A 23,899-nucleotide genomic window follows, 5' to 3' on the forward strand; every position below is an offset into this window, starting at 1 on the left:
GTGATGCGTCTCCCATTGTTTTCCGACCTCACCGGGGATCAATGAGGAGGAGTGCTCAGAGAGTACACACGGGTAAATGATGCCTTCTCTGTTTAGAGACTTGAGGAAATTGACATACTGCCAGGTTGGAAGAAGCGTGAGTCGATATATTGTCATCCCCATCCGATTTATCATTCATATGGACGTGCTGCCATGTATCACCGCTCTTAAATTTCAACATATAGGATGAAGGTGTCAATAAAGTGTGATTTATACTGCGGCATGCATATTGTCAAAAACTATTTGGGGAAAATGGGTTTTTAGAAGCATCTATTTCAGAGCTGTCTAATGCTGGGTTGGGTTTATAGGTCTAGAGATTTTAATATGATCAGCCCACTATGGTAGAAGAAGTATTCTCCATGCTCATCATAGATTGAGCATATGATCATAATGTGGTTTTCTATAAAGAACAGCAATGATATAGACGTTGAATGTTGACACCAGCATTAAACAGACTGTCAGAACAATCTAGACCATTACAGTCTGTAATATTTTGGTTTCTGTGGGTGTATGTAACTACTCTGTCTCCTGTGATGGGAAATAATGAGAATGATTCTTCATCATCAGTGTGAAGACAAGGTCTAATAAGACCCACAGACTGCATACACACCACCCCAGTGAGGGAATGTACTGTATATGCAGATACAATCTAAAAAGGAAGATGAAACATCTGCAGATGTTTCATCTTCATGAACAGGGAAGCAGTTTTGACTTAACTGCAATAAAACGGTGAAGTTCAAGTCTCGGGTCCTGTTACTTGCAAGACTCAGTTGCAAGATTTCAGTTGTGAAGTTTCATTTCATGCTGGAGGTTACAACATGTCAACTTTTAATAAACGCATCAGGAACACAGTGAAAACCTGTTTCCATTACTTGTGCGTGTGCTGAATATCTGTTTCAAATACTGAATGCTTTGAAAATAAAAATGAGGCCAATAAGCAGGTGTGAGATAAGGATCAGTGGTGAAGATCCTCAAGTGAAAGTAATAGAAATATGATCTGCTGTCTGTATAACATTTACCTGAGCAGCAAAAAGAAGGTTGATGATATCAGCTGACAGTGGTTTAAGTTACTGTGTGTTTTGTACACTGAGACGCGCAAACGCACAAGCACACCCATGAACAGAGAGAAAAGAATTGGAATTTGGGAGAGAAAAAAAAATCCCTGATGGGCACCTGTCCCTGGAGTGCAAAGGCTAAATGTGTGTGTCATAACTGTCTCCGTGGGTGTGTGGTCGAGAGGCGACAACACAGCAGGTGGTTGGTAACACCAGCGAAAGCAACTTTGAGTTGCAGTTTGTATCCGACAATAAATGTGAGTTAACCCAAGTGAAAGTTGGTATTAATGGGAAAATGATTAGGGTATCAATCTGCAAATAACAGATTACATCCCCTCTTCGTCATTACCCAATATGTATCTCATCCTCTTTGTCATTAAAAATTATTAAACTGATACAAATTATGGCATTAATTGATTCATCTTCAGCAGTTCTCAGAAGAATGAGATGTTCAATTGTTTCCGGCTCCGTTCTTGTTGGTGTTCCGTACCTATGAATTACTATAGGGACTATTTTGGTGTCATGCAGGCTGCGGATGCAAGGGGCGTTTATGTTTGACGATCAGGGCGTGGATTTGGCCGTAACCCAAAGGGGTGTCAGGAGTTTCCTACAGAGACGCAGCCATGGTCACTGCGGGAGCGCACCGACGGCACGGTCCGCGGCCGATATTCATAGTCACCTTTTAACGGAGCTTCTCTCGGACACCGTTCAGGTTATTCAATAACCCACTTTTTTTTTTTTCTCTGATGCTCTGACAGGCTGACGAAGTGAGGCAAAGGGCGATAAGATAAGCAGGAGAACATGTGGAGCTTTTTTACGCGCGCAGGGCAAGTTTTACGCCACTTGCTACTGTGGCACCAACGCGGAGGTTTTTTTTTGTTTTTTTTAAAACGTTCCGCTTGAGTAACGTTTGTAAATCACGATTATGAAGCTCTCTGATATGGATTGTTTCCCGTGTTGTGTCCTCAAGCTCAGGAGTGCGACTCATGGGATGTAGTAAATGGAGAGCTGCGTTCAATTTTGGACACCTGAAGGTGCAGTCCAAGCTGTCCGTCTTCTTTACAATGATCGTTCTGTTCATTTACCTTTTTTACTGTCTCAGTGGATACTGTGAGTCCTTACCCAGACCCGTTTACGACCGTCAAAGTCATTTTAAAAACAGAATCGTCTCAAAAGTTGGACATGACGCGTCTCCGAAGCTGCGCGATTCGTATAACGCGTCTCAGGTCTCGTTTGTACGGGAACAGCTGTCGGACTTTCCGAACAGCGACACTCTTAGTAATAATATTTCTATAGCCAATAATTTCGGAAGCAAAAAGTTTCCTCAGGCCATCATCATCGGAGTGAAGAAAGGTGGAACTCGGGCTCTGCTGGAGTTCCTGCGCATCCACCCGGACGTGAGAGCCGTGGGGTCTGAGCCGCACTTCTTTGACCGTTTCTACGACAAGGGACTGGAATGGTACAGGTGAGAATCCTCAACACAACGACACAAAGAGTCATTTCATAACTAATGACATTTTTAGTCCCTTTAAAAAGTTACTATTTACTCGCCACAAGTAAATGTAAGTAAATATAAAACAAAGTTTGCGCTCCAGGCTTTTTCTTTTCCCCCCCATTGAGGCCTTTATTTTTATGAAGTTCTTTTGTTTGAGGCCATAGATGCTGAAGAAGCCACTTAGTGGTGAAATCATTAGAAGCAGACATAAACTCTGATTAGTTTTAGACTTCATTAAACCTGATAGTGTTAATGTGTGGTGGTAAAAGAAGACGGGGACCCACACCTCATGGACACAAACTTGTCAATTTAAGCATATTAAATTAAGACTGGGTTTATACGTTTGAATGTGTAGTATGAGGATCTCAATTTAAAAAAAAATATTTGTTCAAGTCATAGTACGATAGATAGACGATACTTTTATTGATCTTGAGGCAAATTGGGAGTATTTGACATATATTTATAATTTTTAAACACTTGTAGTCCCACATGCTCATCAAGAACTTTTTTCTTGTATTGTTTTTTCTGTTTTTTTTTCTCTCTCTTGTGAACATGCTCTGTTATCAATTCACAGTTTGTAGATGACTGAAAGATAAAGTAATGAAATGTGATGGACTGAGCAACAGGAACAGATCTTCCCTTCCACTTTGTCCCAGCATGCTGCTGCCGTCAGTCCCTTGCTGATACATTAATATCTCTCAGCACCAATGAGAGGCTCTGCTGATATCTTTGAAGGATGGCGGCATATTCAGTCCACTGCCAATAAATTGCTTTTTATTGAGCTGACACTCTGCTTCCCTAAGTGTCCAGTGTTGATCCCCTGAGAGCCGTATTACCAGCTTGATCACAGAGGGAGGATGGGTTGTGGTTGAGGATAGTGGCAGTTTGTATGACCCCTCTGTGGTCATGTGTTGCATGCATAAAGACCGTGTTACAAACATGTCACAAAATGGCTCCATTTGAGTTTTTTCAATAAATAAAATAAGAATAAAATAAGTAGGACGAAGAGAGAACATAATCGTAGTCATAAACTAAAAATGTACAAGTTTAAAGTGGGAAGAAAATGGGTACAATACTTATTCATTTACAAATTAAAATGTTTCTAAGTTGCCATAAGTAAGTAGCATGAAGATTTGAGAAAATGGACAGTGATGGAGGAACTGATGAAGAGGAACATGTTAAATATCTCAGGAGTGAATGGCAGCCTGATAAAAGGAGAGAGAGGAGGGCATGGAAGTGTGGAAGAAAAAGTGTGAAGTGGGAGAAGAAGACAGGGCGAGATGCAGAGAGAGATCAATGTAGTCGAGTAATGATCTGTGCACTGGGAGGCTCCGGTGGAACGGCGCTGAGTGACAACACAGATCAAACTTTTTTTTGCGTCTCTGTGCACTATTGTTTCCTTTTTTAGTGGTTTGCATTCAATAAATGTGATGATGATGAAGTAGTTGGTGACGAAAAAAGCAGCACATTGCTTTATTTCATGTAAAATATCTTTTTGCAATCAGTCTTCATAAAATGCAAAGTTGGACTTAAACCAATTCAGTACTACAATTTGTGTAAACATACGGTGTTAGTGATGGGGGACAGGTTTGAACCAACATCATGTCTTTGTGTAAGTTTGTATGATCATTGTCATTCAGTCAAGATATCACCTAAAGTCACAATGCCTGTATGGGAATCAATAGGGCATAGAAGTGCAGAAGAAGTGACAAAAACGGGAGAAAAAGAAATAATTACAAAGAGAAGGGATGAACCGGATATCACATGCATAAAGTTTCAAATTAAGAATTTATAAATTATAAATATAATGATAATTGACTACCTGTGAAGAATCCTATCCTTAGTGAAATCCTCTTACTGTATTGCGAGGATGGTTGCCTGTTATGTTGTGTTGTCAGCGATTTTAGTTCAAAGGTCAGTTTATTTGAGCTGAAGTTGCAAATCCTGATGGAAAGTCAGCGTGGTGTTACTGATACTTTACACCGGTTGTTCATTTGAGATTCTTGTCTTCTCTAGATTTACATAACATAACAAATTTAATAAAAGCCACGGTGAACATCAAAATTTTAATTAAATGTGTTAAACCTGAAGGATCATGCTGTGGGTCTGTAGTTAGGAGGATGGTTCCAAAGCTGAACAGTCATGGGGGTTAAAGGTGAGGGCACCGTCAGCCTCAACGCTTCTCCTGCTGCTCTTTTGTTTTTTGATAAACTGACCTTCCCTTGTTCTCCTTTAACGCAGACATGACGTGTTCGCCAGGTAGTTTTTTTCTCTTCCTCTTCTTTTCTCTTTTGTGAAGCCGTAATGAAACGAGTGTTTTTGTTCCGTCCTAATCCGCTGACAGCTCCTGTCAACGCTTGTGTGAATTGGACTGGTGTAATGACGGGTCAGGCATCAACACGGACAGCTCAGGGACATGTAGAGTGGCTGAGAGGGATTAGGCCTTCAGTCACAGTTAAACAAGGCCTTATGAAGCGTGAGTCAACATCCCTGAACAGCCCCCCCCCCCCCTCACCTGGTGAGCCCTTCACTGGGTCACAGACTGGCCAACATGCACCAAGTGGTGCTTGGATTTCTTTTATTTCTGTACAGTAATTTTTTCCCTACTAACGCCTGGGCAGCTTCATCCCACAAAACTTGCCGCCACCCTTCCTTAAAAAAATATTTTATTTATTCACCAAATTTATGTGCACTCAGTTTAAGATGTTTTATTGCAGTTCTCTGCTATTCGTGGCTACGCTACATTTTTTTTTCAGTTGCTCTCAATGTTCTTTCTTCTTCTGTTTGAAGTGTGTTGGAAGTAGAGCGATGTGGCTCCAGTGATTTTTTTATATGGCATAAGCGCTGGACTGTTTAAAAAAAAAAAGCCTTTAAAATGCTGCATTACTTGTCAGCAGCCAGTCAACTCCTGGCATTTGCTCCTGTGTTCTCAGAAATAACAAGCAAACCAGCTTCAAAACTGACCCACTTTATTTTGAAATATATGCAATACAGGTGCTCTAATTTTTACCAATGTGACAAATAGTGTATGTTCCAAAAGTTACCGATAAATATCCATAGAGGACTCTCCACTGGCGTTTCAGCAAAGAGAAATACATGTGTTTAATTTGTGGTAGAATCTTTTATGCGAAGTGATGTACAGGTAGAAGGTGATAGGCAGAACTAGGGTTTCATACTAAACTTAAATTGAAGGGTACCAGTCGGTGTGAACACTGCAATTGTCAGACGGTATTTAATATCTAATTATAATAACTGAAATTAGGTTTATTATTGAGAGTGAAGCACAGCAGTAGTATGTAGTAGTAAAGTCTGATATTGATAGTCATCCGTAGTAAGGACTCCGTTTTTTTTTTTTCATTTTCATTTTTATTATCGTTAGAATAGAACCATACAATATCAGATTAAAATAGAAGAAGCTTTCCCTTGAAATTATTAATATGCATGGCTTTCAATAAACGTTCTGAGTGCATCACTGTCAGATAAAATGTGTGAACAGTTCAAATATGATTCCTTTCGTAAAACTACAGTCCAATGAGGGTTGAATTCCTAGTGAAGTCTTACTTCTACGAATGTGTTGTGATAGTTAGTTAATGACAGCTAACTGGTTTTCTTTAACCCTAACCGTGACCGTTCCTCAACCTAACATGGTTAATACTGTTACCATAGTGACAAAAGTGCTATAACCTGAACCCAGAAGTCATTTTAACCCAAAAATGTTTCCGCAACATTTTTCAAACATCCTGCAAATCAGCTCGTCAAAATGATGCTTTGATAACTGATGATGGAGCTACGGTGGGAAAGAAATCCAAACCACAAAAGTGATTTTGTATATTTAGGAAATAAACCAGGTAGGAAAGAATGGAAACATGACAGATGGCAAATGAGCAGAAAGAGATGACATGAAGAGAGAACTTGTTAAGGAAGAAAAATAAAGGGTAAAGGGACTAAATGAAGAAAACAATGGAGTGGCTTAATTTTTATTTTTAAATATTTAAATTCTTACCTGAGTAAAAAATGTAACAGGATACAGCTGGGTGATTTTACATTTATTTAATAAAAACAGAAGAAAACATCGATGCCCTTAAGTCATCAGCATTAAGCTCCTGGTGAGTCTTAAAGTAAATATTGTGTTGACTATAGTTCATTGGAAAATACATAAGAAACCCTTTGACTTCAGTCTTAAATATGCAGATTCATTATTTTTCTATGAAATAATTTTCAAAATTGTTAAACTATTATTAATAAAGATGATTTGAGATTAGTTAGGCAGACAGCACAAGACAAAAAAGACTTTGCCCTATATGAACTCTCATGATAATAATTATTAATCAATAATTATCTGTGCCTCTTCCCTTCTCCCAGTCATACAGTCTGTTAAATTTATTTTGATCACGTTAGTACCCTGTGACTTACGTGTGTCTGTTTGATACTGAGCTGTTGTGTGTGAAGCCAACGACAGCAACACATGAAACTGGGCTACAAAATAACACTTGAACATTTAATCTCTTGCTTTCAACGTACCGTCTGTGTCTCTGGGCTCACAGACAGACTTGGACTCCGTCTCCAGCTGGTAACCAAGGAAAATACATGGACATCCTTAAAGGAAGCATTTGGCAAATTGTTTTAGAAAAAAATGCTTATATGTGGAAAGCCTTGGCTTTGTGTTCTAGTGGAAATGATCCTGTGGTTTGGTGGTGGAGAACGAGGGCTTAGACAGCCATGGGCTACAAGTGAGTGGGTGTGAGTTTGCGTGTGAGCTCGGATTCATTCACATTTCGGTGTCCATCCACGTTTTCTTGACACTGTAAATATCCAGCATTTATAAATGTAATTTCCGCATATCGATCACCTGAAATAGGTTCTTCACATTGATCTCGGTCTCGCTCCTTTTATCTCACTGTTGCTGCAGACATTAATTAACTTTTGAATATTCAATCTTGTTGACAAGGAGCGCCGTCGGTGACATTTATTCTCCCCGATCTGAATGATGCTGAAGTGGATTTATTGGTTTGTTCGGGTCACTCCAAATGCATAAAGTCACTGGACAGTCGCTGCTCCTGTTAGAGTCGAGTCAATAGAGTCTCAAGCTCCATATCTCTGTCCTTAATCGACTTGTTTCTTGTCACATAGACTCCTAGAATACTCAGCTGCCAGCTGGATGTGGTACCTACACAGGAATGTCTAGGAATACCTTCTTCCAATCTCAAGGGATCCTCCAGTAAAATTCCTCCCTGCTCACATTCTTGGAGGCTGCATGGTGCAGAATGTTTTTGCTTTGTTTTTTCAGACTGACAAGATGGTTCTGGGGAAAAAAAAGAATTTTGAAAAGTATAAATGTAGAGATCTTGCTGGGAGAAAGAAGGCTTTGTGCAGAGGACAGGGTTCAATGCTTTGTGAGTATTTGAAGTTGCATCAGCACAGGAAGGAAAAATGACTCGTTTGCATATCTGACCGTGAGCATCGCCATCCAGGATGTCTGTCAAAGTGGATAAACATGACGTGACGTGCGCTGCTATTTACATGCAAAGGGTTTTATATTTGAATTAATACAAGATGTGAATTCAGCTGGAAAACTGTAAGGATTTAATCAAATCTGACTCTGTAAATTGGTGCAGGAAGGGTATGGATTTCAAGGTGTGATCCAACTTGGTCATCAATATTTCAAGAGCCTTTCATTGGCTGACCTTTTCCCCACCCAGTTTGTTGTGTCTCACCCAATCAGAAATAACGGCATCAGGTCACTGGTGAGAGGATCAACATTTCAATGCTTTGTTTGTGTCGTTCATCACTGTTACACTTTTTTTTTGTTCCACAGTTTTTTTCAGTCGCTAACAAACGTTTGTCCAAACAGCAGTCACGTTTTCAAAACTCTAAACATAATTAGCACAGCATCGGTCTTTTGTGGCCACACCATTAGAGTGGCGGGCAGCTCCTTTATGGTGCGCCCAAATGAGCTACTTGTAAAGGGGACGGCGCCTTGCTCAAGGGCGCGTCGGCAGTGCTCCGGAGGTGAGCTGACACCTCCCACTGTCAGCTCACACTCCGGGTATTTTTGGGTGGGAGGGGGAATCGAACTGCCAATCTTGGAACATTGGACGACCCGCTCTACCGCTGAGTCACTGCCCCCCCATTGACAAACAGCTGATCATTACCAAGGGTGGATCCGGCACACCCAGCGGTTCTCACCCAGGTGCTTCGCCTTGGATGATATCAGAGATTGTAGAGATTAGAGACAGTAATTTTGTGTTTTTTTATGTAAGCCCCCCCGCCCCTTTTTTTTCTGGACTTTTTGCTGTTGTCTTTACTGTATAGAATCCTCTTGTGTGTTTCATGGCTATTTTGTTCACTGTAAGCTTTTTCTTTTCTATCATAGTGTACACCATATTTTTACTGTAACTCCTGTAATAAATTGTAAAGGAAAAAAACTGATTTGCTCTTTACTGGAATGCTTTTGAATGTGAACATTACGTGTGGACATACAGTTCCCAACCAAGAAATTTTGTATAAATTTTGCAGGCAAATACCAGCAAAACTGAAACATAAAAGTCTACGCAATTTTTATAATGTCAACAATACCCAGTATTTTGCAACCTGGTGTACTTTGATTGACTGCATGTACCTTATGAAGTGAAAACAAGCATTATTGTTTGACACAGTAATTTCATTTTGAGTCGAATATCCAGTGTTTTGGTTAATTGTGTGTACAGAAAAAGATGTATTCTATTTTGAAATGAAAAGTTAGTGTTTATTTAACAAAATTTGTTTTTGAGAAGAAAATTAACCATTAGGTTAATTGCGCTTTTCTAGGTGTGAGTCTGTGTTAAGAGTTTAGAAAAAGTGTTTGAAGTGTGGGTAAGCGCTTGCTAGCGACTGAAGAAAACGAACTCATTGCCTGGATTTTGACTCCAGTTTTGATTAATGTTTGCTCTATGTAGAGTCTGAATCTTATGAAAACAATTTTCACCCAGTCACAGATTCAAAGTTATCCAATTTATGACCAATATGCTAGAGGGAAGTTTTGTAGTCTTTACCGGAAATGTACTAAATGTTTTAAATATTGATGACTAAAGTTTAACTGAATCAAATGAATGAAGTTTTCATTTTTTCCATGCTGTCTTTATTTTCGATGTATGAAGTCATTTATGGTTGTTTGAATGTGACGGACAGAACAGACTCAAACCCACACCACCACAGGTGTTGGTTTGACTGTGTGTGTGTGTGTGTGTGTGTGTGTGTGTGTGTGTGTGTGTGTGTGTGTGTGTGGCAGTGGACCCGTCACTGGTGTCTGCCTCTGTTTAATGTCTGACTGGCTGAGTGGGTGGATCGGTGTGGAGGTCATGAGAACCTGCAGTCAGTCTGAGGCTCCCACAGCCAAACGCACCTTTCTTTGTCTACTCTAAAAGCTCCCTGGAAAACTCCCATTGGTTTGTTTCAACCAACTTGGAGGAACTGGTTAATTGTCAGTAATGTCTGCGCCAGTTTGAGAAGGAAACGAGATTAATTACGTCTGAAACTCTGACAGCAAGAGCCTGACCCAAATGTAGCAGAGCTTCAAATGAGCTGCGATTCGAGTGTCCGTTCAACATCAACTGGGTCAGTCAAATCTCAAGACCAGCTGAGTAGGCTCTGATCAACCTGATAGAAACATCTAGCAGCAGATACGTCTGATAGATAAGTATAAAAAATAAGAGCTTTCTTTAGATTAAGACTCTGAGGTGAGAAACTACAAGTCGTGGAAGACAAGAACCGTTCAGAGGAAGTGGTTTCAGGATAGGACTGTACGAAGTCCTACTATTGGTCAGGACCTGGGGAGGGTTCCATCCAGATTGAGTCAATTACAGGGTTCAAGAGAAGTGTGTGTGCGTGTGTGTGTGTGTGTACAGACTCACAGGAGGGTCTGTATATCTCTATCTATCTATCTATCTATCTATCTATCTATCTATCTATCTATCTATCTATCTATCTATCCATCCATCCATCCATCCATCCATCCATCCATCCATCCATCCATCCATCCATCCATCCATCCATCCATCCATCCATCCATCCATCCATCCATCCATCCATCCATCTATCTATCTATCTATCTATCTATCACAGAATGATCCACATGTTGAAGATAAATCTTTGTCATTAACATTGCCTCCTTTAATGGAGTACATTTTAAAGCCAAACAGTTAATTAGAATAGAATAGAATAAAAATATATAATTTTTTAAAAGAAAGATTCCCAGACATTTGTGTTTTATTATTTAGATGGGTTGTTACCACAAAAAAATTACAGTTACAAATATACTATATATACTGCATTCTGAGACATCTTAAATTTACATTAGTTCATTGAACTGAATGTCAAAAAGCAGCTGTATTAAATGATATTATACGATGTACTGGGTTTATAATTTCTTTAGAACATTTAGCATAAACCCTGAACCATGTGACCACGTGATCTATTTGAACACACACCGCGACATCAGGGGGGGCAGGATCTACTGTATCTGATCTGTGCATTCCTCCCTCCATCCATTGCATGAGGGCAGTGACGGACCCCCATGGCCCCTGGCAGCTCTAGGAAAAAGCCACACAAGTCGGCCGCTGGGGGCTGAACAGGAACACAACACAAGATTTTCCCATTTGATAAGTCGGGGTAGTGGAAGCAGAAAGTGTCCCTATACACACACACACACACACACACACACACACACACTCAACATATGGACACATACATTACACTTGTAGACACATTAATCACAAACTTCCTATCAGGTCATTTTAGGTTATCACATTAGATAAAATCACTGCATCCCTCCTTCCTGCTAGTTTTCCGCATTTTCGTATTTCTTCCGCTGGTCATTTAACAATCTGGATTTTTCTGACATGTTTGTTTCTATGCACTTGTTATCATCAATTTATACAACTTCTAAGATTCTTTGACTTTTGCGATTGAAGTCATTGTATAATTTCCCTACTGATTAAAAAATGGGGGAAAGACAGGGAACAGCTCGTGGCTCCATTTCAAGGACAGAAATTCTGCTTAATGATTATGCCGTAGTTAGGGTAACACATTGAAACGTCCTTTTTTTTATAAACATTGAGATACCGTTCACGCATATCCTTTGGATACAGCCATCCCAGATATTCAGCTGTAAGACTGCATTTTGGACAGAATTACAAGATTCGCTAATTATAAAACTACTGTGCAAGTTGTGACTTGACTGAAATTCAAACACGTGATCACAAAAAAAGTCCGCATAGATCTTCCTCTGCTAGGCTCCTCTGGTTTCTCAAAGGAAACTCTGACTGCCCACTTGTGAATTACTCGCTGCTGTCAGGCCCTGTGATGTCCTCATTAAATGTTACGCCTCTATTTTTCCCCTCAGCTAGACACATTCTTCAACTCTTTCCTACCGACCTACCCCAGTGATGCAAACCTCTTTGGTAAAAATACTCCTCGCCACCCCTGCGCCTGAGCCAGGCTGTAACCTTCAGAGTGTGTTAGAGCTCGCCACACACGCTGAAGTGATACAGTGATCTGAGGTGTCGGAAATATGGGTTTTAGTCAGAGGGATATTATGTAAAGGACTGATGGGTCATATCTTGTGCCAATGCTCAGCATCTTGAGAAAGTCTCTAAACGTACTGAACATGTAATCTAAACTAACAATAATAAACTAATTAGCGCATAAAAAGTCTGAAACCTAACTCAACAGAATAAATAAATGTTCTCCTTTATGGGAAAGTTTCAGTATTTAGATTAAAAAAAAAAAAAAAAAAACCTCTCCAATGAAAAGCAGATGCAAACACTTGTCATTAATCACTTTAGGCTTGAAATCTCCTTTTGGCAGCCTGGTAACCAGAAAAAAAACACAAAAAATATTCAAGAAGGAAGTTTACTCTATTTTTACATAACAATTTGACAAAAAGCTAAATAATGGCCATCCAGCGAGCTCAATGGCCCCGCTCCAACAAACACAAAGCAAAGTACTACTTTACCTCCCCTTTTATTGAGTTGCTTATAGTCCCTGCTAACTTCTAATCAGGCCAGAGACGCTCCTCAGCCCTGTATTTGCTGTCAGTAATGACAAACCTCTCCCTGCAAACAGCAGTCTGTCCAGATCTCTGAACACACACAAACACACACACGCACACACACATACACACAGAGGCGCATGCACATACACACACAAACACTGTCTGGATCTGTCTTCCTATGTCCCTCTGCAGCGGCAGAGGATCCAAAGTGTTTTCAAGGGCCTTTGTGCGTGTCAAATATATTCATAACAGTCTCACTCGGAAGGATGCAGCAGAGGCCAAGCTTAGGCTTTGAAGTGGTGACAGGAAGAAGAGGAAAAATAGAGGTGAGTGGAAGAGAAATGTAGGAATACATGAAGGAGAGTGAGATAAAGCGTGTCCAGGAAAGGAACCATTACGTGATGACATGTATTACATGATGTCCTCTGATCGCAACCATGTGCCGCTGACCTTCAAGATGGAAAAGTTCATTTCCGTGCTGGGCAGGCTGGTGGGGCTTCAGAAGGTCTGGGGTTCTGGATCCGGCCCCAACAGAGTCGGTACAGAACACAGCTTCAGAGCTACAAACCCCAGGACCATAGGGAAACATCCTAACTCAGAAACACTTCCCTCATCCCCGCATCTGCACCACACACACACACATGCACACACACACACACACACACACACACACACACACACACGCACGCACGCACGCACACACACACACACACACACGCATATCATCTGAGCATGCCTTCTGCAGAATAAATCCACATCTGGGAGCAATGAGCAGTGAGTGTGTGTGTGTGTGTGTGTGTGTGTGTGTGAGAGAGAGAGGGAGAGGAAGTACAGTGTGTTACACGAGTGCAGTCGTATTACACAGGTAGATATACTGTATACACTACTTCCATAAATTTGGGTATATGTGATTTTGGGTGAAATTTATGGAAAACAAAAAGTTCATGCTGCAGTGACATTATATGATGAACGTAGGATATTTAAGTAGAAACATGAAGTGGTGACTTCTTCATCTGCGCGGTGGTGTAGTGGTTAGCACTGCTGCTTCACAGCAAGAAGGTCAGGGGTTCAAACCCCACCGTTTCCAACATGGCCTTTCTGTGAAGAGTTTGCATGTTCTCTCTGTGTCTGAAGGGTTTCCTCCGGTCCCCCCCCATTATCAGGAAAAAACATGGATCTAGGTAATATTAGGTCATGTTGGACTGTAGTGTTGGCGCGCCCGGGGTGCAGCGGTTCTGGACCAACACTCCATCTGGCCTTTGAAATTTCATTGTACCGTCTGTGCATGTGTATAATGACAAATAAAGAAAGTTTGACCTTTGACTTCAAAATTTCATTGACACAAAAGCCAACAACAGTGGTGCTGATACAACAACAGAAAGTGTCAGCGTCTCAATAACTTGTCATGACCTCTACAAACAGATTGTGAAGGAAAAAATGAATGGCTCCAAACTGTGTTTACAATGTCTGGAGGGGCTTTAGGTTTACATGCGCAAAAATTGCAAAATAAATTTTTGCATATTGTCGTTATAGCAAATTTGCATTTCTGTGGAATCCTAAATTTTTATTTTGTCAAAATATTCCAAGATTCTCGCGTTGCTCAGTCTTTACTCATTCTGTGGTTATCTATGGTTACTTGGGGGGCAGAAATGCTCATGCATGTGTCCTCATGCTCTACTCATAAACAGCACCCTATCAGCCAGCAGTCCTGCTGGCCCTAATAAAGTCAAGCCCACCCACACAGAGCACAACAAAACGTGTGTCTGGACACATTTCTACGCTTTCAGAACATTCCTGCACCAGATGCTAATTCTAAATGTATGATGAACACAGACAGGTTGCTCAATTCAGCTGAACTCTCTCTGGAAACCACACAGAGGCAGGTGACGTAACTCACAGCTACTGGAATCAGATAAAAAGAACAAACACTTTTTATCAGCAGCAGGTTCAAGTAGATTGGATACTTCTGCACGGTGGCTCCAGGTTAGCGAGCGGATTTTTGCTGTTTTTCCTTTCTCCTCTTCGGCTGTGAATAACTTTTATTCTTGCTGATTTTGCCCTTCCTCTTCTCTTTCTTTCTGTACAACCTGCAGGCAGTCCTCCACCACTGTGTGGCCTCCTCCTGTGCTTTTTGGGTCAAATAGGGTGTCCTGTGAGTGCAGGCCTGTGGCCCAAAAACAAGATGTCAGTGGAAGCTGCTTCAAATGCAACACCGTGGCTTTCCTTAGGTTGATGTCTCCTACAAACAGACTGACAACACACTAAACAGTGCAAACACATTGTCACATCACTTGTTTTTGCTTTCACATAGTATGGTTGTGCACTTCTGATGTTGCTGCCTGCATTCATGGGAAAACAAAAAAATATTCAAAATTATGTGGCGCAGTGGGGCAGCACTGGTACCTCACCTCACTGACATCTCTGAGTTTGAGTCTTTTCTGTGCAGAGTTTGTGTGTTCTCCTCATGTCTGTGTTTTTTTTTACAGCTTCTTCCACCTCCAAAAATTTGTTATTTAGGTGGATTTATTGGTTCCTAATTGCCTGTAGGTGTGTGTGAGTGGTTGTTTGTTTTTCGTGTGATGCACCGGTGAAGCGCCTGGAGTGTCCCCCACCTCTCGCCCGTAAATCAGCTGGGATAGGCTCCAGCGACCATGAAGATGAATGAATGGATCTTTTAAAATCCAAATGATTTTTTAAAATATATTGTTGGGATATTTTTTCACAGTTGAGATTATTCAGATGACTTGATGCATTGATTGAGTTGAGACAAACAGCTTTCCCTTTCACCCCCACCTCCCTCATTTCGTTTACAATCCGTTCTGGCAGATTGGACTCTCAGTTAACGGCAGACTTTGGTCAGGATTTGCTGAACTTTTTGAGCCACTTCTGCATCTTCTCAGCCTCTGACTCATCTATGTTGGGTTAAAGATCAGAAGGAGGAAGGAACGGCCCGTTCCTCCAAATGAAAAGCTGTGCCTCAAACACAACAACCGCTGATGATGATAACAAACCGAAAGCCAAAGGCATTAACCAGGATTTAATGCTAACGCACGGCCATCATAATATACCGTACTATTACCTTGATTATGACAGGATACATTTGAATTTTTGCCTGTTTCATTACAAACAGAATATTTAATAACTTAAGGGAAATGGAGTGTATTATTTTGGTTCCTATTTTCTTAACATTAGCCCTCATTTCTATCAGTAACAGTGTACTCGCTAAGTTAATTCATGAGATGTGGGAATGCAACAATGCTGCTGAAACAAAATCCATCAGGGAAAGAAATGAGTGGTCAGACAATCGGATATGTCATACTCAAACCAAATATGTTGCTGTATTATCTCGACCACTTTATTCATAAGTAAATGGGTTTTTTTTTTAAAATTTGTATACTTGGCTCTCCAGATTTGTTCAGAAACTTTTTGATTGTCTGACAGCTTCAGATTCTTTTAGCATTAGCAGTAGAGCTTTTACCTTGAACACCTTTAGTAACATTAACGGTAGAAATAGCACTTGTCTAAACATTAAAATGAGTGATGGATGAATTTCATTTTGTTCCTTAATTTGTAAGGTATTGCGCGCGCTGGCACACTGTCACTCTGTCATAGTGTGCTGAAACTGAAAAGGGCCATTCAGTGAGGGAGTAAACTGTTGTTATTACTAATTCTATAAACCATAAAAATAAGATCTAGTGTTTGGCAGAAACATTTTCTGTTCTGAGACGGAGGGTATGAGAACCCTCCGATTTCACTTCTGGAAAGCAGATACTTGAGTCAATGTAGAGCTTTTGATGGTCAGTAAACGCCCCCCCAAATAAGACTGAATGCTTGTTAAACATGTCTGGGTTTTTTTGTTTGTTTCTACATCTGGTAAACTGCTGCACACACAACACATATGATGATTGCTGATGATTTAGATAAAAGGCACCTCATTAGATTTTATTATTATAGATGTTGAGTTATTTGTAGTGTTTTTAAGCAAATTTTAAAAACACTACAAATCCTCGCCACTGGTTTGGTGAATAATAAGTTCAAGCATGCATGCAAAGACAAAAAGATATTGCAAACTGAGTAAAGCTCATACCCAAGACCCAACACTCCCTCTTAATTAGACCAAACCCTGATCACAAAAAAAGAAAATAAAGAAATGGATCCAGTTCTTTGTTCAGATGCACTTCAAAATTTTGTGATTTCTTCTTTAGCGCATGGCCAACACCTCCACCCAGTTTCATGGAAATCCATCAAGTGGTTTTCTAATCGACGAAAATTGTCAAAAGAAACCTATCATGCAACATTCAGGAAACTGAGGAAAAAAACCTTTTTTCCAGAGTTACTTAAAAATGTCACGGCTTCTTCCCTGTCATGCTGAACTCTCCCACTGAGAATCATAAAAGTCTGTACTGTACTTTTTGAGAAATCCCGCAAACAGAGACAAACTAACGCTGGTGAAAAAAATAAGCTCTTTGGTTTAAAAAAAATGTAGAAGCATTGGTTCTTAACCTCCCATAAGACTACAAGTTCATGTGGTATGACAGTAATGTGTCTCTTATTCCACTCCTTTGGGACAGCAGCGGAGGTCCAGGCTGTTGAAGAGGCAGAGAATGAGAGGAAATTATTTTCCTGACGTAGCCGTGTGGTTCTCTAACAGTAGCCGCTTACAGATTCCCTCCCAGTCTGTGCTGACATGGTCGCTCCATCAATCCCAGCGGCCAATGTCATGTTTATCCTCCTCTCATCACAGATTTAGCTCCTTAATTACAAAGCAAAATCAAAAAGCCCTCAAGGCAAGTGTGGAATCAGCAATGGAATCTTGAGACTTATAAGAGAATAGAGAGACGTTATTATTTTTTCCTTATATGTATAACTACTTGTTTTTGTGATAAAGAAGACACAGTAGATCCTTCATTTGATGCTTGGGGCAGTTTGATTGATAATCTCTGTCTTTCTCTTCTCTCAGGAATCTGATGCCTCGTACCCTGGAGGGTCAGATCACCATGGAAAAGACGCCCAGTTATTTCATCACTAAAGAAGCTCCTCGCCGTGTCTTCTCCATGAGCCGCTACGCCAAGCTTATCGTGGTGGTGCGTGACCCCGTGACCCGGGCTGTTTCTGACTACACTCAGACTCTGTCCAAATCCCCCGGGCTCCCGTCCTTTCAGAACCTGGCGTTTCGTAATTCCACCACGGGCCTCATCGACACGTCTTGGAGTGCCGTGCGCATCGGCATCTACGCCAAACACCTGGAGAACTGGCTGCGCTTCTTCCCACTTTCACGCCTCCTCTTCGTCAGTGGTGAACGGTTGGTGACAGACCCGGCAGGCGAAATGGGCAGGGTCCAGGACTTCCTGGGACTAAAACGTGTGGTTACAGACAAGCACTTTTACTTCAACCAGACCAAAGGCTTCCCCTGCCTGAAGAAACCTGAGGGGAGCAGCAGACCACGCTGCCTGGGGAAGTCCAAGGGCAGGCCCCATCCCCAGATCCCCTCTGAGGTCCTGCTCAGGCTCCGAGACTTCTACAGACCCTTCAATCTCAAGTTCTACCAAATGACTGGCCAAAACTTTGGCTGGGACTCAACAGCTACTCCCCAAAGTTCTTAAAAACTGTTCTTGTTCAGCCAATTCCCCAAAACCTGGCAGGAGGGATGCTTTGAATACATTTTTTGTGCAACCAAAGTTAAAGCTGTGTAGAAAATGCCTTTTTTCTTCTTCTCTAAAGGAGCTGGCCATGAGGACTCCTGCCTTCCTCCAGATTTATAACAGCCATAGAACATTGGTGAGAGCCTCAGTCCCTTTCACGCCTTTTACAAGGAATGACAAACCAATCTAGAGAACCACTAGTTGTGACTAATGCTGTTGCAATATGATGAAGACCATCCACGCTGAAGCAGACGGTTATTTCATATTGGAACTTCCATCACATAAAACAACTTGAGGGCTGGAAGTCTTCTAAGCTCTCACTGTTGTCTAAAACACTTAAGAGCACAATGACTCATTTGAAAATAACCCCAGAAAAATGGCAACACACCAAAGAGATGTGGCTAAAGTGAAAACAAATGGGCGATATGTCAAAGTCCTTCCGAGCACAGCTACGATATACCAGATGAAATGTCTGAGTTTTGAGATACAGGAGCTCTGTTTTGGTTTTTCTTTTTTATGACAGGCACAAAATACAATAGCACAATGAATATAAAAGTGTGCTCCTGAAGTTTAAAAAAATAAATCGGGATCACTTGAAGTTCTTTATTTCACATTTGTTTCAGTTCTTTCAATACAAGCTAGGTTTCTTGACCGTGTTTTATTTTCATAAAAAGATGTAGCATGGTTCACCAACTCCTGGTACATAAAGGTAGCAGAAAACATTAAACACATCTATGTTCTGTACTTGTGCTATTATAAAATTTTCCAACACTATGCTCGTAAAAAATATTCTTTAGAGGCATAACCTACGTTCTGCATTCTGTGATTTTCTCGTTTAATAAATACTCACCTCCACAAGCAGCTCTTCAACGCAACAGTATATTTCAAAATACCTAACTTATGTCACATTGTTGTAGAGATATTTTCTCTGAAACTTTTGTATTTCAAATTCTGCTGGAAATTCTGACTAAATCTTTTATTCCATAACGTGTTTGGGCTCATTTTTTTGCGGTGATCTCCTCTTTATATTTATTCCAAATAAACCAAAATTGCTGTTGGCATGAATATAAGATACATCTCTTTGGCAGACACTTTTTTTCCTTTTCCTAGAAGTGACCCACCAGACATCACATGACTGCAAAAAAAAAAAAAATACAGTAAATCAATGTAATGTGATTTTAAGATGACGGGTTGTACAGGTGTCTCTTTATTTTACAAGAAAATGCCATCAGTTGATATTTAATCTTTAAACGTGTACAATCAAGTGTTAAACTTTAAATTTGTCCATATATTCATCCTCTTCAAACACTTCATAGCATAAGTGAGCAAAAAACAGTCAGATTGGTAGGGGGAGTGGGTGATTGGATGATCAGCGGGTTAGGTGATATGGGTGGGGTTGTACGGCTATAGCCATAACTGAAGTTAACCCAGGCTGGTGGCTTTTCTGATGTGCAGCCAATCAATTTACCAGGTTGATTGGAAACCTTTTGGGGATGGCAATCTGACCTCTCAGCTCCGCCTTGACCTGTGAGCCGTGTTGCCATAAACTGCTGACGGCTACCGCCGCGTTGGTTAATGGAGTCGCCCAGTAGGAGCTATTAGTGTGGATGTATGCTCTCACACACATGCATGGGTCACACATAAATAAACACACACTGGCCTATAACAACTACTCCCCCCCTCCCCGATCCATTAATATTGCATTCTCAGCCTCTGGTGCCTCCTCTAAAGTGATACAGTCCAGATCAATAACTTAGTTTATTGGCAGTGGGGATATGTGCTTATATTTACCATGTCCCACCGTCACTTTGATTTACTTCAGGGGTCGAGAACAGGTCGCTATTATACGTTTGTAAAATATTATTTAATACCTGATATATCTTCTGTACATCAGGAATCGAAGCAGGTCCTAAACGCACATAAATAAAGATGCATGCATTAATGCTAGAGGAAGCTATGTGCAGTCTGTCCTGGGCTGAGCAGTCACTGTGGTAATTTCTGCTGGCAGGTTTACCAGGTCATGCTGATAGCAGAACCATACTGGGTCGGTCGGCTTTTTCCATTAGAATAAGGTGTGGCATCTTATCTTTGATAACCTGTTGGGTGTTTCTGATTCTTCTGATTTTCAGCTTCATTACAGAAAAACTGTTGGGCTTCACTTTATGAAAAAAAAGAAAGTTTGTAGGATGGGTGGATGTGGGATTGCTGAATGTTGTTCCATAAACATTGACTGACTGGTAATAATGATGCTGCATAATTCTGGAAATACATCCATACATATCGGGGCTGTACTTTCAGATTTGCATCATAGACCAGTAGACAATTGGTCCAGGAAATTTTACTGGGACTGTCCAGCTGGTGTGTGGTGTTCATTTTCCAGTCTGTGTACTCTCCAGGTATAGAATATCCACAAGTCACGCAACTCCTTTCACGAGTGAGAAGTACGCATTGGAAATCATCTGATGATGTTGAGTTTCCCACTGGAGTATCCTTTATGTCTCTCTGCACCGATGGACCCTGAGACTTGGGGCAGCAGCAAATCTCTCATTCATTAGTCGACTGAAGTTATTCAGGCCTGAAGGCATTGATATGCAAACAAGATGGTTCAGCTGCAGGTCTGCAGAAAAGGCCTTTATCCAAAAGCCCTGGCTCCGTTCCCGATACATTTCTGTCTCGCCCACATAAAGATCCCACTCTCAATGGTCCATGCGAGCGTCTGGCCCCAGTGAAGGCACATAGGATCCAAACATAGGGATTAAACCAGAACCCAGAGCTCGGGATGAATGGACAAATATGACCCCTTCAGATCTTTACACCTCAAATGGAAATGACTTGTGACCCTTTTGCAGGAGGTCAAGTATCCTCTCAGTGGGTGAGGAATGACAGCTTTGGAACTGCCAACCAGTCAGTCTCCCTGCGACTACTTGAGTTTAATCAGGCATGGAGAACAGCAATGAACAGAACACTCATCAGTTGGTTACACAGTTTATGGAAATGCCTCTGTGTCCAAAACAGACATACATTTTTTTAGCTGTCAGTTTGACAAAATGCCACCAGCAAATGAAAACTCACATCTTTCTCAACATGAACCTCGAGGCTTCTTTATTATAGACAATCGATCATGCTGTTTGTGAACGCAAAACAACAATATGAAACCAAGTCCATGTAAATATCACATTAGATATCTAATTATGCTAAACAGTCACAAACAAACTGTTATTGCTCTAAAAAGATGTTGAACACACATGAAGTTTGGTTCCTGTCACCAGACTGCCTCCACATCTCCTTCAATGAAACAACCGTCATCTTTCACTCCTGAAATGCACCGAGCAACTGGGCAGCGCGCCGCTTCACAGCTTGCTCTTCTATACGGAGGTCAGGATCAACCCTCTGGCCTGACCATAGGTCAGAGTTCAAAGTACATTCCACCATCAGGGTCACCTATATGGACATTTGAGACTCGTTTTCAGAGTTATTCTCAGACTGATGAAGGGAGCTGAAGGATCTGTTGCTGTCCCCTGTAATGGACCCATTCTCAATGAATGATCCGTCTAAACTGGTCATTAGTGAGTGTATTATTCAGGGTGAACCCCTTTCATCTGACATCTTTATGTGTTATAAGACTGGTTAGATTGGGGGTGAGTACACTGTCTGAAATGTGATTGCTCTGTGCAACATAACCCAGAAAGGAGCTTCAGTTTCATGAACCAACTGGTTGCCAGAGTGATTTCTTTGTGGGTGGGGTGTGCCCTGGTGGTCATTTGATAGAAGGGTCATCTGTTGCCCTTTGGACCCATGAGGAAGACGGTCTTCTGTTCCTCAAGGTTACCCACGTCTGACTCTATAACAGCATCATTCTTAACGCAAAGATCCACCACACTCTTTATGACATTTGTTTGATGTGTATAAACTGCCTTGTGTGATATTTTTACAACTTATTGATAATAATTTGTTGCTGTTTACAGTCAAGAGGGGAAGTTTTCTTGATAAATGTTAATGACTAGACGAAGGCTGAAACAGATCTCACACAAGCTAAGTGTCTCTGGTCTCACAAGATACTAACTAAATATTGAAATAAAACACACACACACACACACACACACACACACACACACACACACACACACACACACACACACACACACACACACACACACACACACACACACACACACACACACACACACACACACACACACTCAAACCAGTTGCCCACCTCAAAACCAGAATTCTCAGGACAGAGGCCTCTTCTAAAGTCCAATAAATCTGTCCAGTGTTATTTGAACCCCCTGAACAACGGCTCTGTTACCTCGACAAGGACCTGGAATCAAGGCCTGGAATCAAAGGCACCCGTCAAACTCTCAGACATGCTGTTGTCTGTTTATCATAATTGTCTGAATGTATGCCAAATCATGCAGCCTGTGATTGGTCTTATATGAGACCATCTTTGCTTTGACAAGCAAGCTTCAAATTAGGAGAAAACACTTGGTTTTGGCTGCAAGACCTGCATTCCTCTAGTGAAGCGAGGAGGATTTGCACCAAAGTTTCCTCTCTAATTAGCAAGTCAAGGGAAGAACAAAGGCACGAATCACATCACATTTATTACAAATCACTGGGAATGAATTCAAGTTCCTGTGTTATATACTAGTATACCTTGTTTTCCATTTGAGAAGTCTCCTGATGACAGTTTGTTTAATGAATGGACCCACTCATTGATTTCACCATATGTTCACCAGAGCCGGTTCAATGAGGTTTTGCACTGTTTCACATCCAAGATGTTTAGTGGTTCAGTCACTTAAAGTCTCAGAAATTACAGGAGACATAAAAGGTAGAGAAGCAGCCTGATGATCGAGTTAAAAGAGCTGGATTTAACAGCTTTGTTATGTCAGGAAAGTGGTTGTCTTTCAATCGAAAAAAAGGTGACAACTTCATTTTAGGGAGGGACATTAACGCCAAATTAGACACTGCCTTAGGTGATGTGGATGATCATTTACCTTTAACATACAAGTCAAACTCTTGAAACGAGTAAACTGTCTACAGCTACAAGTATGGGTGTCAGTTTACTTAAATTCTAGCATAACCGTGTAAAAAATTAAAGCTTTCAATCTACATAACGTTCTTGGCATAATCAGGCAAATGTTATATTTTAAATATATTCTCATAAATAGTAATTTAAACAAAGTCAGACTTTAAGCCAAGCAGATCAAACCAGTGTGATGTATCCCTAACATTCATAAAATAAAATCTATCAGGTTGTCCTACAAGAGGAGATCTTGTCTCTTGCTGTCTAAAGAAAGGATAATAAAAAACAGTGAAAAATTATATTTAAAAAAACTAGTTAAAAAATTAGTTATTATAATTTTTAGATGAAGCATAATTCAGTTCATTTTCATCTGTTGTTTAATTTAGTTACTGTTCAAACATATCAACGCTAATAGAGGAGCTGAGTGAGTGTGAGACTCCCAGCCTTGTGGATGATGGACCTGCCTTCATGCATCTGTATCTGGTCCTACTCTCTAACAATTCAAAGGGCTGCTCATTTATCCTCAGTGTACAGTGCATTCAAGCCTAATCTGTGATACATTGCTGGTTATTTTCTTACATCCAGTCTTTGGGCTGTAATTGAACCTGTGTGGGC

At 40.8% G+C, this 23,899-nt stretch overlaps 1 protein-coding gene across 1 annotated transcript; it reads left to right on the top strand.

The window, feature by feature from the left end:
- The first annotated feature begins 1,729 nt into the window (after positions 1-1,729).
- si:dkey-121b10.7 (heparan sulfate glucosamine 3-O-sulfotransferase 6) lies at positions 1,730-19,242 on the top strand. Its single transcript, XM_068306223.1, has 2 exons — positions 1,730-2,559; positions 17,580-19,242. The coding sequence occupies exons 1-2, from the start codon at positions 2,081-2,083 to the stop codon at positions 18,220-18,222; spliced, it is 1,122 nt and encodes a 373-aa protein (XP_068162324.1). The 5' UTR covers positions 1,730-2,080; the 3' UTR covers positions 18,223-19,242.
- Positions 19,243-23,899: the final 4,657 nt, after the last annotated feature.

The sequence above is a fragment of the Antennarius striatus genome, chromosome 21 (genome assembly GCF_040054535.1).
Source record: "Antennarius striatus isolate MH-2024 chromosome 21, ASM4005453v1, whole genome shotgun sequence".
NCBI classification, from domain to species: domain Eukaryota; kingdom Metazoa; phylum Chordata; class Actinopteri; order Lophiiformes; family Antennariidae; genus Antennarius; species Antennarius striatus.

Coding starts and splice junctions, on each gene's coding strand:
- si:dkey-121b10.7 (XM_068306223.1), top strand. CDS start 2,081: ATGGGATGTAGTAAATGGAGAGCTGCGTTCAATTTTGGACACCTGAAG. Junction 2,560..17,579: donor AAGGGACTGGAATGGTACAG/GTGAGAATCCTC, acceptor CTCTTCTCTCAG/GAATCTGATGCCTCGTACCC.